General features: G+C 46.5%; 1 protein-coding gene across 15 annotated transcripts in view; it reads left to right on the top strand.

Moving 5' to 3' along the window:
- The window catches only part of LOC116942827 (protein furry homolog-like), a 296,076-nt gene that overhangs the window by 267,160 nt on the left and 11,643 nt on the right, over positions 1-17,273 (top strand). For 12 of the 15 annotated variants that reach the window (XM_076067514.1, XM_076067513.1, XM_076067521.1 and 9 more), the window contains 9 exons: positions 2,104-2,301; positions 4,761-4,853; positions 7,814-8,013; positions 9,762-9,945; positions 10,875-11,024; positions 12,731-12,829; positions 13,781-13,873; positions 15,282-15,299; positions 16,532-16,642. In XM_076067514.1, the coding sequence (XP_075923629.1) occupies positions 2,104-2,301; positions 4,761-4,853; positions 7,814-8,013; positions 9,762-9,945; positions 10,875-11,024; positions 12,731-12,829; positions 13,781-13,873; positions 15,282-15,299; positions 16,532-16,642 (1,146 nt within the window). Of the gene's footprint in view, positions 1-2,103; positions 2,302-4,760; positions 5,715-7,813; positions 8,014-9,761; positions 9,946-10,874; positions 11,025-12,730; positions 12,830-13,780; positions 13,874-15,281; positions 15,300-16,531; positions 16,643-17,273 lie in introns of those variants that run through there. The other 3 variants (XM_076067515.1, XM_076067510.1, XR_012941831.1) reach the window with 3 other exon arrangements.

Below are 17,273 nucleotides of genomic sequence, written 5' to 3'. Positions count from 1 at the left end.
TTTATACTGAAGGAATCCGATGAGCTATAAAGCTCTTTTGCACAAATATCCAGTAGTTTTCACAGACGAATGCCATAGCACGGGTGGGGCGGGGCGGCTGGAGGCGCAGAGCAATCCCGCTCGCAGACCCCGCGGCGATCCTGCCCGTCCCGAAAGCCTGGTCACGGCACACCGCCATGCGAGTTGGCCAGCCTTGGGTTGTAATGCAAAGAAATTCCACCATGGCTTATGCGCCGGTCAGACATACATTGCACGGGAGGAATTCTTGAAAGCCACAGCAAGGAATGGAGCAAGTCAGAATGATGGGGGACTAAACAAAAGGCCACGACTAAATAAAATGCAACTCTCACAGTCGACAGGACGTTCCCACCCACACTCGCTGTCAGATTAAAACCATCTTCACGATGCATATGAAGGCAAGCGTGTTTGCAGCGTTATTTACCCGCAAACGCACTGGGATAGCCCCGGCAATCTCTCACCCGTGTGTGCTACATACTCGGTTTGATTTATCCAACGATGGTGGTTTCTACCAGATTCCACTCGTGGTATTTCTTTAACAAGGCGTGCTGGCCTGTTGCTGCCAACCTGGTTCGGTCATTTTCCTGTTGAACCAAAAACAGCCTGTCTAGTAGTATAGATTATTTAAAGCCACATTTCCCAATATTCTATGGTCTCCATGCTTGAATAAGCATTGAATAATGTTCATTTCCATTGGTGGCCTTTAGCCAATGATGGAAATTACATATTCCGAAGGCGTGGTCATCGATGATTATGAGTATTAATGGCAGGGACCAAATTATAGTGAAATTCATATGGGAAGTCAAACATTATTTGAAGCCTATAATTCAAGGCAGTGAAATGGACTTTAACGAAAAGTACTCTTCTAGATACTTAATTGTATCTATACTTGTGTGTGTAGTCCTATTTTTATGCACAGCACTTTTAGATACTTCTACATGAAAGGTGCTTCATAAATGAGTGGCTCTTCTTATTATTATAGATACAGTTAGCCACAGGATGTCTGCTACAGCAGATACACGCTCCGACAGAGCTTTGAAAGAAATGTTGGAACAATTATATTTTGGCAGGTGACAGAATTCATTTAATTGCAGCTGCAACTGAACAACAAAGTTGCACTAATATAATAGGAGATTTGATCCAAGAGGGAATGGTGCATGACGATGACGACGACGATCATGACGATGACCTTGGGAACACTTGTTGAGGGACATGAGCGGGATTCGGTTCCCAAAGAATTCGATGCCTTTCGTACTTCCTCGTTGTGGTCGATGCTCGGTTCGATTTGGGACGTTTGTTTTACCTTCCTCGTTTCCGTAATAACGCGGTCCCTTCTCTCCTCACTCCCGCTGACTTGCAGGAGCTACAGGTAAGCTCACGTTTCGGTCAGCCGTCTTCGTCGCAAGTGATGCATGCTTTCTGCCGAGTTGCGTTTGTCAGTGCATCTGTCACGCTGCCCCCCGCCGCCCCCCGTGTTATGTTAACTGCCTCTGCGCTTTCAAGGTTGGTTCGTGACATCACCACGCACGTTGATCAGATGCAGTCCGCGGCCACATGCGTTTGGCGAGTGGCATCCTTGCCATTGAATCGGTTTTACACTGTCAGGCGTTCAAGGAATGTTGATTTACTTAACCACACCATTAGTCTACGGTAAGGAGTAGGTCATGGCATGGTGGTAAAAGGTAAAGGTGCAGCCTGGCATTATGTTGCTGAAGCCACCATTTTGTGAAATGGAAGGGCCTCAGGGTATTTTGGCCTACTCATCCACTCGAGGCAAAAGCCTTGGAGAAGGAGGGAGTACTCACACTTTATCCCACCACATGTGGCCTACTGATCGACTGTCGTTGTGGTATCATGGTGACATCGGGGTAGCAAGACCAAAATGTACGTGTGTATGGTGAACTTATTTCGCACCATACGTAGCAAACCGTGATAATCTGAGGTGGCATTTTTGCCGCTTTATCAAAGTAAATAGTTTGTTGTCGTTTTTGTTGTACTTGAAATGAAGGCCCCCCCACCCCTCCGCCGCCAGTGCCCTCTCACCGTCGCGTTTCTGCCCTTGGCGTCCCTTTGACTCGGCCGCAGGGCGAGAGCGTCGACAACTTCAACTGGGGCGTGCGGCGTCGCTCGCTCGACAGCATCGGCAAGGACGGCCCGCCCGCCGCCCAGGAGTCCAACTTCGCGGGCTCCACGCCCAGCCTGCACCGCCTCAACCCCGACGACACGGACGAGTCGAGCGAGGAGGATCAACTAACCGTCAGCCAGATCCTCACCCAGTCGCAGGTGCGCAGCGCTCGCAGAGAAGAGGGCCTTGTTGTTTTTGTTGCGCTCGCTTTCGCTCGAATCACCGGTGCTTCAGGGGACTCTTCCCGAGGTGGATGACGGACCAATAAGTGGTGCTTGTGACAATGTGAACCTTTTGACTTCTGCTATTATCTACTTGGAACAAAATTGTTATTCCGTAGAAAACCTTTTTTTTTGCAGTGTATGGAGGAACAATGTCTGGTGCTTGGAACAATTAAACATGGCTCTTTACTCTTTGGGTCTTTCGGTAAAGTCACGTAGCAACACAAGCCATCGTCCTCAGGTGAAACAATACAGTAGGCGGACTGCTGAGGCATCTCCGACCAGCACCACCTAGCCAGTGAGCTTGAGCACGTACACAAAGCCCTCAAGATGAATGGATATTCAGACCGCACAATCCGCAAAGCTGTATCCCCAACCATGGGGAGACAATCATCTGAGGACCCAATCAAAACCATCATCTTGCCATGCATAGCAGGTGTTACCAAAAAGATTTCCAAAATCTTGAACAAATACAAGATCCAGGTTCGATTCAACACAGTACACAAAATCCGTGATTTGATCCCATCTGTGAAGGATGTGATTCCTGACATGCAATACCCGGGTGTCTACAAACTAAGTTGTGTCTGCGGCAGCAGTTACATTGGGGAAACGAAATGACATGTCTCGGACCGTGTTCGCGAACACAAGGCAGATTTGAAACACGGCAGAATCAACACCTCTGCCGTGGCTGATCACTGTTTTAACGCGGTGGGCTCACATGATATTGATTTTTTCGAGACCAAGGTACTCTGCAAACCTTCGGGTTACCATCAAAGATGTGTCCATGAAGCCATCCAGATATATAAGCACAGACACAATTTCAACCGAGTAGATAGGTACAAACTGAGCAATCATTGGAAGGACGTTATTAATCAGTTTAGGTCATAACTGGCTGTGATGTCCCCTTCCTGCCCGCCTATGTTAGCAGCTTCTCTCGACTCTTGAGTCGCATTCACGAACACAGCTTTTCTCTCCCCCTGCCACCGATTATCTATGCCCCACCCCCTCTCTCTCTCCCCCTTACCGGACGCGAAGCCCTCCTTTGTTATCGATGTCCCCCGCCCCCCCTCTCTCCTCCTGCCGCCGATCTCCCCCCATCTCACACGCAGCCCCCCACAATTAGAAACAACGTGCGTTTTAGAGTACTTGGCTGCTATACATGTCCACATGATGAGCCAGTTAATTGAGCTATCGCTTGTGACCAGGTCGGTTCTGAAAAAGAACTGTACAGGCAGTTTCCGTTTTATGGGAGACCCGACTTTACAGAAATGCTCCCAGTACGCGGAAATGTCTGCATTAGTTACGCGGGCATAAATAGTGCAGCGCGGTGAGGTTGCGGATTTAATCCAGCGGTTGCGAGGTGTAAGGCAGGGCCGCATATTCCCCAAGGCGGTGGTGTACTGTTTTATAGCAAGCTTGAAGTCACGCTGTTACATTGATACCCTGAGTATGCTGTACCCACCACATCGTCTCTTTTCCTTTTGTAGCATTATGTAATTGATTGTTTTCTACGCTTCGTAGTATTTATAAACAATTGGACACAGTGCAGTATAATATTAACCTTTTGGCGGGACCCCGGGGTCCCACAAGTCCCCGGCTCTCGCATAAACTGCGTTGCGACGTCATTTTATGTCTGTTGAAGGCGAACGATACGGCAATCTGTTCCTCTCGACGAGCTGTACACGATGCGGTTATCAAAGTTTTGTTCATGACTACGGCAGTTTTGGTAACGACGGGTGCTTGGTGAAGAACGAGAGGATTGATTTCTGGTGCGTCGCAGCGTTCATGCGCGCTGTGGGACAGTCGCCAAAAAATATAATTAATTACGATTTTGACTTACGTTTATTCGGGGCCCCGGGGTTCCGCCATAAGGTTCATATGGTGCCATTAGTTTAATTTTGGGTAGTGCTTGGGTAAATATTCGATCAAATGAAATAATCAAAGTAAAAATGCAGAACGTATGTACAGCAATATAATACAGGTAGCAATAGAAAACACGAAAGCGCGATACAATGCTAAGATAAAACGAACCAGTAATTGGGTAGGGGAGGCACAGCTATTTACGAATATGGGATTTTAGTGTTGATTTTGGGGGAAATTTGTTCCGTTTCCGACATACGGAAAATTCGGGTTATGGATATTTCCCAGGAACCTAACCCTTCCATAACGCGGGGACTGCCTGTACAGCTCAGTGGGCTTGACCTGGTAACAAAAAAGATATACAATAACATAATTTGGGAACCAAAAAATACATTTCTAAAAAATTTAATATAACACAAAATAGATCCACGTGAGACATACACCAGCGGTGGACACTGCCACGCACACCGTGAAGAAGCGCCTACCCCCACGGGTTGCACGGCACTCACCCGTCATGTCTGCTTTGTGCTTCACAGTTGGCGCATGACTTGCCCGGAGAGGACATCTCTTATACTCAGCAAACAGATGCACAGAGCAGCGATCTTGTGGCTAGCCTGCTTGGGCATGAGGTGGGCGATCAGTGGGTTGGATAGCTTTCTGCTTGGGCCTCTATAAACTCATTACCCTATCCCTTCCTATCTGTGTTTGTGTCTGTGTAAATTCTCTTCCGTGTATATACACGCTTCTCTTTGGTGTTCAGGGCTGTGTGTTTGGGAAGCTTTGCAGATGAACTCTTGATTTGCTTTTCTTTTGCATAATCTAGGATGCATTTTTCAATATAATCTGTGAATATTACGTGTGACGTGGGAGTCCCTTAAATTTCCTTCAACCTGCATGCTGGAAAAAACTTGAATTCTGCACAGCTTTTTTTTTGCGTACTTTAGGCTGTTCCAATTATGAAATTCGTAATTTGTTAAAATATGTACGTATCAAATTGACTGAAATGTAACATATTTTAGTGTAAATGCAATCATTACATTGCATTGTGCCAAAAGCAATGTTTTTAATTAATGTTGCCAATTGAATTTTAAGTAATATATCTGTTATTAGGTGTTAAACAAATATGCCATGGAACCAAAACATATAGCCATGTGCCTTTAATTCATCCTCGACTGTTTAAAAATAACCCAATCATATCTTCAGACTTTGGTCTCTGGGATATATTTTTTTATGCATGCAAACCCCATGCATAAAGTGCCTAAAATGAGGGTCGATCAAAAGCTATTGCCTACCTCTTGATTTTCCCTCGGGTGGTGGTTCTTTGTAATCGATTCAAATCTTGCATAACTCTGAGCTTGCATGATTGGTGCAAAAAAAGCTAGCCAGCTGCATTTGCAAATGAACCTCTAATCGACGTAATGAAGACAGTCACCTGAAGCTACAGAATTTTTCTCCAAAACCTGCAACTTTCAACGAAGCCCTCTGTAAAGGTTGGTATCGTTTAATCCACATCATTTTTGCTTCTATTAGTGCTGCCCCGGTACCTTTTCGGAGTTGCATGCTCAAACAAAATTGGAATCGAACTGGGAACTTGCATGCCTCGGCATGAAATGATTGGGTTGTTGTATATTTTTATTTACCCTTTTTAAATTGGCACATTGTACACGTCGAAGTTTTAAAGTGCTATCGGAATGCCATGTTTTATTCAGCGACGTACTATCAAATATAGGGTGGCTGAATGGCCTAGCAGGTGACATGCTAGCCAATTGAGTCCGTTTGCATGGATATGCTATTTTTATTTCTGCAACTGCCCATCAATTTGTGGAGGAATGAGCACAGGAGTCTTCCGTTACGGAAGCTGCCTACGTCATTCGCCATGAGGTCACCATGTGCCAGAAATTCTAAATGGGGGAAGAAAAAAAAATCGACATTTATTCCTGCCCTATCAAGCTATAGGTTGACGTTCCTCTCTGTCAGCAGCCCTTGGGAAGTGGTGGAAATTCCACATCATGACATGGGCCAGTCTATTCATAGGTTGCCTGTATTTGGCTTCCACCAAAATGGTGCTCATATAATTAGCACCAGAGTTTGAATGGGTCGGATCCACTGCGGGTTTACAATCACAATCTTCTAATTGTGAATCAAGGACATTTGCCACAGTGCCACCCAGCCAAATTAATTGTAATTGATTGATATCAAAATAGACTAAATCTGATGGAAATATAGCATGTGAGCTTACAGACTTATTTTAATATTCTCTTTCTTTAAAGCTTTCAGTGTGATAAATGAGGAAGTGCCTGTTTTTGACGTTCGGATATTCGAGTTGGGTTAATGAAAGATAGAGTGTTTGTGTATGTCTGTTTCTTTGCTTTGTGAGTAATGCAAGCGAGCCTAGATGTGTGCATCGATTGCGGTGCTCTTGTTTCCGAAGCTTGTTTGTACGCATGGCACACATTGCAAGTGTGGGGCATAGCCTTTGTGTGTAGTGTGTGGGTGTGCCCTCTTTAATCAAGAGGATCTTCAGTAGCTCACTGTTCAAAAACATGCGCTAGCAATCGTATGGTTACATGTTCAAATCCTACTCAGGCGTATACTTGGTCCATCCCTCCAAGCTCATGAAATGAGTGCCAATTTGTGGGAAGTAAACATTAACTTTTAATATTCTATGATTCTTTCGGTAAAATCACGTAGATAGAAAAAATAATAGCAATAAAATAATAAAAATGAAGTCAATACAAATATCACGACGTTTCGATCACAACACAAGCGGTCGTCATTAGGAACAGGGAGGTTAGCCTCTGAGGGCGGCAAGCGGTTTATAAAGGTTTAGAGATGGGCGGGGCAGCTAATGTTAATGTAGGAGAGGGCCCCGACCCCGGAAGTAGGTCTACACCAATCAAGGAGCTGTTTATAAAGGTTTAGAGATGGGGGCGGGGCAGCTAATGTTAATGTAGGAGAGGGCCCCGACACCGGCAGTAGGGTCTACACCAATCAAAGCATTGCACCTCGCTCCACACACCCACACTGCTGACGGTGGAGGTTGACAAGAAGACACAAATCAAGTCATGACTCAAAGTGGTTGATGACATCTTTCCAATGATTGCTCAGTCTATAATTTTGAATTTACACCACTGGCTCAGGGCTACCAATGGTGATTAGCACGAGCTCATGCTCATCTGGGCAGAAAGACAATTTTATTTCCTCGACCTCACCCTGGGATATCTTTCTCAAAGGGAATACTTGGCGTAGAAGCATAAACTGATCTCGAGCACCATGTTGTGCACAGTCAACAGTGGTCATGTGTTGGAGAGATGGGCCCCTGCTATAGGATTCAAAGAATTTCCACTGGCCACCTTTTTGTGACCAACAAAGATGAGTGAATCCCTTTTTTCTCATTAGAGCGGGGAGACAGTTTGCCTTTTTTTCCAACTGGATTGGCATTAACGGATAGTCAGGAGAGGGATGGCGACATTGGTCATGTTTGTACGTACATTGAACTACTTTCACACCGTACGTGCTAATCGGAGGTGCGGCGGGGGGGGGTGCGGAATCGAACGAATGAATTAAACGCGGAACCTCTTGACCGCAGGTGGCCGGCGACGACGCCTGCGATAGGGCGCAGCGGGAGGAGCAAGCCGTGGACAGCGAGGAGTCCCTCACCGTCCAGCCCACCGTATTTTTCCTGTGCGACGGCGATCCCGCTGACGACATCACCGACAACCTCCTCGCCTCCCCCCACTCAGACGACGGCCGCGATGACGACGATGACAGCCAGTCGGTGCAGTGGAAGTGAGTGCACGCGGCTGTCATGCAGACTTCGTGCCAGAGACGAGCACGCGCATGCACGCGCTTATTAATAGCAATCAAAGCAGCAATGTATGTATGTTGTACGTAGACAACCGTGCTAATCGGAGGTGCTTTCATTTATTTTTGAATTGCGTACGCATTCCAATGTGATGAAGTGTAGCTGTGGTTAGAGCTCTCGAGTTGTAACCAGAGGGATGGGGTCAATTCGGCTTGTCATCCATCTCATGTTATAACAAAAATATTTGTAATTTGTGATGAATCAGCGGTTACATGTGGTTGACTCCACCACATGGCAATGTGGAATTTCTACCTCTCGGTCAAACCCAGAGACATCTGGGATTTGCTCAATGAGTCACTTTCAGCAAGGCTCTTATGCACACCCAGGGCTTGGGCAGCACGCGTCGCTAGAAGGGATGGTGGCTGCTAGCTAAGAGTTCTAACGGAGTGACAGCCATGTAATGGGGCAATCCTCCTAGGAGATGAAGTGATGAAATCAGTTGATGTGCTGGATGATGACAGGTGGCTGCTGCTTGAGGAGGCCTTCAACCAGCAGTGGATTGACCATGGCTGGTGATGAATGTAAATGATGCAGCTGGCCAGGACAGCTCGGGGTGGTTCTCCTGCTAACATTAGGAGCGTTGATACATTACTTTGTCTATTGGAGTATTTGGCGTTTACACCAAATCGTATTCATCTTAAAGTGTGGTTTGATGTGACTTGGGCAACTTGCAGTGGCCAACACTTTAAACATATGCTGATAATTAGGGTACTTCTTCTCTCTGTTTTATTAAACTAATTATTTTACGAGTAGTGTTACTCATACTAGATTCGAAGCTTTCGTGACCACAGGAATTTCTCTTTGGTTCTTTCGGTAAAGTCACGTAGAAAGAAAATAAATTAAATAATAATGGAATACGACGTTTTGATTGCAACACAAGCAACCGTCATCAGGTACAAATGAATGAGAAAACAATCATAGTAAACTTAGAAATATAAAGCAATGCAACACAGAGAGTCGGCTAACACAACAGTCAACACCCTACCTGGTTGATTACGTTCTTCCAAAGATTGCTAAATTTGAGAGAGAGACAAAACACAGACACAGAGACACGTAGACATACACACAAGCAGAGAGAGACACAGAGAGACACGCACACAGAGACACACATGTATGTCTATGTGTCTCCGTGTCTGTGTTTTGTCTCTCTCTCAAATTTAGCAATCTTTGGAAGAACGTAATCAACCAGGTTAGGGTGTTGTGACTGTTGTGTTAGCCGACTCTCTGTGTTGTTTTGCTCTTTACTTCTGAGTTTGCTATGTTTGTTTTCTCATTCATTCTTACCTGATGATGGTTGCTTGTGTTGCAATCGAAACGTAGTGTTCTATTACTTAATTTATTTTCTTTCTACGTGACTTTACCGAAAGAACCCAAGAGTACTGTTACACATGTGAAGTGTGAGAGGTGGCATTCGCACACCACCATTATGTAACCGTCAAATTCTTGTCTCCTTCTCCATTATGATTATTTTCTTTAAACCACATGTGCTCGTTATTCGCGATTTTCCACTATCAGGCTCACCCCGTCTGACATAAACCTTGCTTGAGTCACGTTGCTTCGGCGAAGATTGTTTAGACGTGAAACCGATTTGATGTGTGTATGCTCTCCCCCCACCCACACCCCCCTGGCCTTCCCTGCTTCCTCTTAAAACCTGTCGCGATCACCCCACCAGTGAGCCCGAGACAGCCTCACCGCCGCCACCTGCTCCGTTCTTCTCGGCGATCCTTGCCGCGTTTTGCCCGGCGCCGTGCGACGACGCCGAGGGGACGTGGCGCCGCCACCTGACCCAGCTCATGGCCGATGCTGATGGTTCCTGCGCCGTCTACACTTTCCTCGTCTTCTCGGCCCTCTTCCAGGTGTTCACATCGTCCCCATCCTACCCCCCCCCCCGCCCCCATCAGCACCGCCATCACAAAGCCGTGAGGAGGATTAGGGTTGCCACCTCCGAGGTGACAAAACCGTCACATGTTCGTCGCGAAAGTCTCTGTGTTAAATTGACTTGTCGCATATATTGTTTAAAGAATAATATCTTACAATACCGGAAGAGGGTATAATTGCATGAACATGCATTGTCTCCAGTGGTGCTGTTACGCAATTGACAAAATACGGGTTGGCCAATTTCTTTGGAACACTTGCACATATCCCAGAACAGCGACTTCAAAGAGGGGATGATAATGGGAAGATCAGGGCAAGTGGCAACCATATCTAGGATGCCATAATTGTGTTCCCGACGCAGTTCTGTAATGATTAAAAAACTAAACACATGAAATATGAATGACTAATGTGTTGGTTATCTGTGCCTGTGCACAACTTTCAACGCGCTGTTACGTTTGTCTTAGTTTCATGTTGATTTAAAGGGCAATGCATAATTATAACATTTCTGATAATTTCCCAATGAAATTTGTATTCTATTGCCATCTTTTATGTTAAAACATATGACACTATTACAACTCTGGAGTAAATTGTAACCTATACATAATCTAAATGCAGAAACATCGTGACATAGTGGCAGTCTTATTCCACGCAGTAATCATCCTGGCATTTTGGAGACATTTAACGCAACGCACATTTTTCGGTTTCCCCTAAAGCGCAGTGGTTCTTAACCTGGGGTGCATGCACGCACCCCCTGGGGGGGGGGGGGGGTGGGTGCTAGATGCCATTGCTGAGAACCAAAGGGGTGCAGGCTCTAGTATAGGTTAAGAACCACTGCCTTAAAAGGACAGTTTTGCAATTATTGAAACGTCCCCCCCCCCACCCCGTTCCATTTTCTCTGTGTGGTGTGCAGAGCATTCAGAGCAAGTTTTGCCTGCTCACCAACGACGTGGCCAGTTTCCTGGGTGAGGGGCTGCATGGGATCGGCTCGAAGTTCACGAGCTCCCTGGAAGTTCTGCTCTCCTGTGCCGAGTGTCCCACGGTGTTTGTCGACGCCGAGACGGTGAGACAGCGGCCGCCCTCGCGTGCGTTCTCCTCTCTCTCTCTCTCTGTCTGTCTCTGCTGCCCTGTCCATCCACCCGCTCGGCTGTGGGGAGCGGTGGTGTGTATGCTTGCGTGTGTGCGTGCGTGTATGTACGTTGTGGGGGAGCGGCAGTGTCGCGGTTAGTGCGCGTTGCGCTCCGAACCCAGCAAACCCGGGTTTGATTCTCGCTCACGGCCAACACCAGTGACGATTATCTGAACCAGTCATGGGCCTCCCCTAGGTCGACTCAACCTCAAATTAGTACCTCGTGCAGTGAGTAAACATCGCCACTCAGGAGACAGAGGTAGCCGGGCGTGGTGTTGGCCACCCACCCCCTCGTGTGCCATATCAGCCTTCATAGGTGCTCATGAACAGTACTTGCTCCTAAAGTCTGTTAAGGCTACATGGGGGATATTTGTCTTTACCCCCTCCATCCACCCGCACAGCTGACGTCTGCTCCTGCTGTGTGTGTGTCTATTATCAGTTTTGGAAGGGGTGCTCTTAAAAATCTTCCTTCAAAATATATCCTGAAGCAGAAGATTAGTGCTGGATACAAACACATTTATAAATGTGATTTGTAACTTTGATCCTTACCACCTATGTATCGAGTCGTTATGACTGCCATGCTCCAGTCCAGTATTTACGAGTCGTTATGACTGTCATATTCTGCAGATGTTCTCCCATCCAACCTTTTCACATATTCGTCTGTACCTCCCGAGTCCTAGGATTCTCTTGCCGCACAGGCTTGTTGTTTTACTGTGGGGCACCACGGTGGCGAGATGTTAACTACTACCTCGCTTGGCATACAGGGGTTTGTGGGTTCGATCCTGATCCAGACGCCTTTGTATTTGGAGTTTGCATGTCCTCTGTGGTCACTTGGATTTTTTTTCTGGTCCTCTGGTTTTTCACTCCGTTTAGCTATCATTTGTGGCCAGGTCACTTCTGAAAAAGAGCTATATAGCTTAGTGGGCCTTACCTGATAAAATAAAAAGTTTCGTTTTATTTTAGTTTGTACCTGATTAAAAATTAAAGATTGCAGGTCTCAGAAAGATGGTAATGAATCTCACATAAATCTCAGATTATTAGAAAATATACATCATATGTAGGTATTTTGGATGCAAGTACGTGAGTAATGTGTGTTCACATATCAGGGTTTGGTTGTACATTCAATTCTATTTCATGTCACCATTATTGTTTGCTGTTGCCATTAAGCTGGCCGGATGGCACTGGCAGAGTGCTTGTAAAGGTTGTGAGTTCAGATCCCCCTTTGGATATGAACGTAGCCCATCATCATCCCTGTAGAGTTTATAAATATAGTGCCACTTTGTGGTAAGAGTACAAATAGACTGACCTCCACCATAATAACTTAGACATTCTGCCTGTGTCTAACTTCCGCCAACTGAGAGACAGAGAATCCCACCACAGTGCTTCTTTGACAATGTAATCACCTTTCCTTTCAAGTTATCATTGGCTTGTGTAGTCAGTGGCCACTTATTTATTTCACTATTTTAATACCGGCACCAACATTTACAGCTTCTCCCATTACACACTTCTCATTTATGCCTCCTGCAAAATTAGGCCTTATTCAGATTCCTACTTTGTGATCCTTGATGGTACTTTCTGGTTCGTTTGGATAAAAAACACGTGAATGAGATGTTATGTTCCGTGCTGTGTCTGCCTCTTAGCTGGTGTCCTGTAATCTGCTGGAGAAGCTGAAGTTCAGTGTTCTTGAGCTGCAGGAACACCTCGACACATACAACAACCGGCGGGACGCCACCAAGCAGGTGCGTGCACAGAGGGAGGTGCCTTTTAAAAACCCATCGTGCCACGCACCAGACCCCTGACGGTGCTTTGCCGTTCCATTTCCACCCTCCCCACCGCCCTCACGCCCCTATCCTGCCGTTCCCCTCCCCCTCTACCCCGACTCGCTGGGATTTAATGGTTAACAAAAAATAGTTCAGCCCAGAGTGGCAATTTGATGCGGGAAAGCACAGGTGGTGGTGTACAATGCAGAGATTCGGCACAATGCGGTTGATTGGTATGGATGTAAGTGTACGTGTCAAAGAAAAAATGAGTGCATAACAACACACAGAGCACATTGTGCTGGGAAGTAATTTCGTCTGGGCTATGTACATTATAAGCCCCACTTGCACCAGCGGCATCTCTTACAATGGCACGATCTAATTAAAACTAAACAATTTTATTTTATTTTATTAGGTAGGCCCACTGAGCTATAACGCTTTTTTTTCATAAGGGACCTGGCCACAAATGATAGCTCAACAAAGTGGCTTATCAGGCGAGGTTATTGAGATCTTATCACCATGGTACCCATGGTCAAACCAGCGCTTTAAAAAATGCGTGGGTGAATATTTGTCTTGTTTTTTTCTCCAATTGGCGACCCTCCTCCCCGCTCCCCACCCTACTTAACCAGAATATGTGCCCCACTCGTGTGAATAAATTCCCTGTCGGGAGAGTCGCTAGCCCAGAGGACACAACCCTCAGATGGCCCCCACACTTCCCCCCCTCCTCCTCCTTCCCTGCTGAGTGTTCTCTCCCCTGTAACTGTCGGATCTGCAATGGGTCCAAAAAAAGATACATGGGGGAAACAAAATCCAAAAGTATAAGTGAAAGCCTACATTTTGACTTGGATGTTTCCACGCTGTGCCAAGAAGACACTGCCATCTCTAATTGGACGCCTCCTGTTGCTAATTTTTTTTTTCCCCCGTCTCTTGCAGTGGCTGGAAGAGTGTCTGAGAGCATTCCCTTCAGAGGAGGCCATGCACCCAGAGATGTTGATGCAACACCAAAGGAGCTCCCTGGATGAAAAGGTAAGGCGGTTGTGGCGAAATTGGATAATTGCACGCAATTGCCCAATTCCCTTTGGCACACAGCGGCAACAATTGTTTTTATTGTACAATTGTGATAATGAAATTATAAAGCTATAAAAAAACAAATGTTCTCAGGCAACGGTTGAAGATGAGGATATGCAAGTACCAGGGTAGTGAGTCTCAACCTTTTCTGCTTGTTATGCATCCCCTACCTGACCTCTCAACACTCGGTGTACCCCCGCCAGCATATCGCTATACATACTTAAACAAAGCAAGTGGCTTATTTTCTATTTATTATTTGTATACTGCAAATTATTGACACGTCCACACATTCTACACTCAATTAACACGTACGACATAAAAAAAAAACCTGAACAACAATTAACTCGTCCCACGCAACACATTAGGGTTTGCGAGTGCACGCACGTGGAGTGGCACTGCCGAGTAACCCCGGTGCGTGGCCGCCGAGAAACATCCCGGGCGCCTGTATCCCCCCTTGGGGGGGCTCACGTACCACGGGTTGGGAACCGCTGTGGACCAGTGGACTTGTGGGTATTTAACACGAGGCTTTCGCGATCTATATTATTCGTAACAAAAGTTATTTTGGGTTGGATCGTGTGAATATAAACGTGTTGTTGACCCACCACCACCCGACACGGCCAATTACAAAAGGTTTGTCACTTAAACAAAGCGTGCCAATTAGTTACTACTTCAGCACACCGGTTGCGTGTTGGGGAGTGAAATGTTGCGCGTTTACTCACCAGTGAACCCACAGCATCTGACTGACTGGTCACCGGGCTTCTAGTCGAGTGTGTTAGCCACTGTGCACCGCCATTCCACCTTTTGCATTGAATAAAAAGGTTCAGTATAGCCGACAATGGGATATTCACATGCATGCCCTTAATGGATTAGGTAAACTTATTCTTACATCGTGGGAAGGTTTCGCATATGTTTATTTGTCACGAGTATGGGATTGTAAGTTCCCATTGCTCCACAATCTTAGCAATTTCTGTAACAGAAATTATTCCACGCTCTTTACCCTGAAAACGAAATTCAAGTGCTGTGTATGTGTTGATCAATGGGCTGAGTGTACCTTTTATGAAATTAACTTTCTTCTCATTAAAACGTGGCTGGGGACTGAATGTTTTTTTTTTAGCTTGGCAAGCTTGTTTAAAATAATTAAACAATCTTGCCAAGCTAAATGCATCCATTTGTACAAAATGTACCTTAAATATGAACTCACCCATGCATGCTGTCCAACACAATTAAACCTTCTGAAAGTCATTACTGTGTGTACACACACGCGTGTGTGGGTGTTTTTGCATCTCTAACCACTACTCATTCACGTGTCTGTGTGCATTTCTTTCCGTGTGTCCTCTTCCTTTTTCCTACTTTCCTGCCTGCTTAGCAAATGGAAACACTAGCAGTAAGTTGCTGATGATAACACCTCCTCCGTTCGATCTGCAGTCCAAACACGCGTCCACATTTGCTCATCGTCCAAATCAACATGACACTTGTTCTCATGCACCCTGTCGTGCGTGTGCTCTCGGATAGGATGGGAATATTTTGTGCATGAATTCTCGCTCTATTCCAGCGTGAGCGTATGTCAATAGCAGCCGCAGTCTTTGTGTCTCACTTTGCTTTTTCTTCCTCTTATGCATTTATGTTCTGTTGCTCACGCATTATAGTTGTATTCAAATCCTAGTCGGGGGTGGGGGTTGACACAGGAAAGTGTTCCTCCTGCCTTAATACAATGAGTCGTGGAAGTCAACAGTGGTTGTCCTATGGAGAGGCTGGCCCAGGTCCTTGGAATGTGGAATGTTTACGATTGGCTCAGGGCCTCCAATGACTTCACTTGACATTTCAATTTGTGTGCAATGCTGTGTAAATGATTCACCAATAATAAAATTGTTTTCTCTCTCCTTCCTGTCTCTGAATCTCTCCCACAATCCTCTGCTCTCATCCTACTCCTGCCATCGTGCATCAAAAAACCAAACTCCCTACCTGTTTGTATCGCTCACTCCAACTCCATCATCAACTCCTCACCATTCCTGAACCTGCTTCCTTACATCTCTCTATCTCCTACTCGAAAACCTCCATTGCTTATCTGTTTTTCTATTTTATTATTAATCTTCTATTGCTTTATCCATATAATTTTTATTCTTCTATTGTTTCGTCTTTCTTTGTCTTCTGAATTATCTGTGTTTTATCATTTTCTTATTAATCTCCAATTTCCTTATTCAATTTCTTCCGTTATTGAATCTTTCTCTCGTCTTATTCACCTCCGATTGCAATCGTCCATCTCAATCTATCTTCTCGCATTGTCTTATCCACGTTACACTTTCTCCTCCGTTCTTTTCTCTCTCTCTCTCTCTTTATCCATGACCCTAACTATCCTCTCACTTGGCACCTACCTGCTCCCTCCTCATCCAACTCCTCCTCGCCGCCACACACAACCATAAACATCTCTCCGCTACGATCCTCCGCTCCCATCGTCGCCTCTGCCTGCCTCTCTGGACCCCGCTGCCCCTTCACTCCCGGCCCCCGGTCTCGCCATCTTTGCCTCCGTCCCGGCATCCCTCCCCCCTGGACCCCCGCGACCGCCGTGCGTCCCTGCTCGCTCCGCGGCCGCCGTTGCCCACGGCCGGGCACGCCCAGCGCCTCGAGCTCTGTCGCCGCCTCTACAAGCTGCACTTCCAGCTGCTGCTGCTCTTCCAGGCTTACTGCAAGCTCATCAGCCAAGTGGAAGCCGTGCGGTCGTTCCCCACGGTAACGCGCGGCGACTGACGGCTCGGTTTGTTTTTAGAAGCACCGAGGAGCGTGCGCCGTCCACTGGGCGATGTGGCGCGGCCCTCTCTGGTGTGTGTGCGGTTTTTTTGTTGTTGCTGTGGGGCGCGGTAGTGTAGCGCTTAGCATGTGTATTGCTCTACGAATCGGTCAACCCCGGGTTCAATTCCCGCTCACGGCCAACACCCAATGGGGGTTATCTGAACCGGTCCTGGGCCTGCCCTAGGTCGACTCAGCCTCAAATGAGTACCTAGTGCGATGTGTAAAAACATTTCCACGAGGGAGACAGACAGCCGGGCAAGGTGCTGGCCACCCACCTCCCTCGTATGCCATTCGTGCCTTCATAGGTGCTCGCTAATAGAACTTGCACCAACAGTCTGTTAAGGCTATACTGGGGGGTTTTTGTTTTTGTGTTTTTTTTGGGTCGTACCCTAGTGCCATTCAGGACGACGGTCCCGATGTTTCGCTCCATGTGCTGGAAGCTTCTTCGGAAGCCGACGTACACGAGATGTCACTCAGGAACTGAAGAAGCTCCCAGCGAATGGAACAAATGTCGTGCCGATTTTTGCATGTGTGCACGTTTAACTTCTTTCGCAACGTACATAGCCAACCG

The sequence above is a fragment of the Petromyzon marinus genome, chromosome 16 (assembly GCF_048934315.1).
Source record: "Petromyzon marinus isolate PM22_M1 ecotype Great Lakes invasive population chromosome 16, UKy_Petmar_22M1.pri1.0, whole genome shotgun sequence".
In the NCBI taxonomy this organism is placed as follows: Eukaryota; Metazoa; Chordata; class Hyperoartia; order Petromyzontiformes; family Petromyzontidae; genus Petromyzon; species Petromyzon marinus.
The sequence above is the reverse complement of the archived record's forward strand: the minus strand, read 5'-3'. Positions and strand labels throughout refer to the sequence as shown.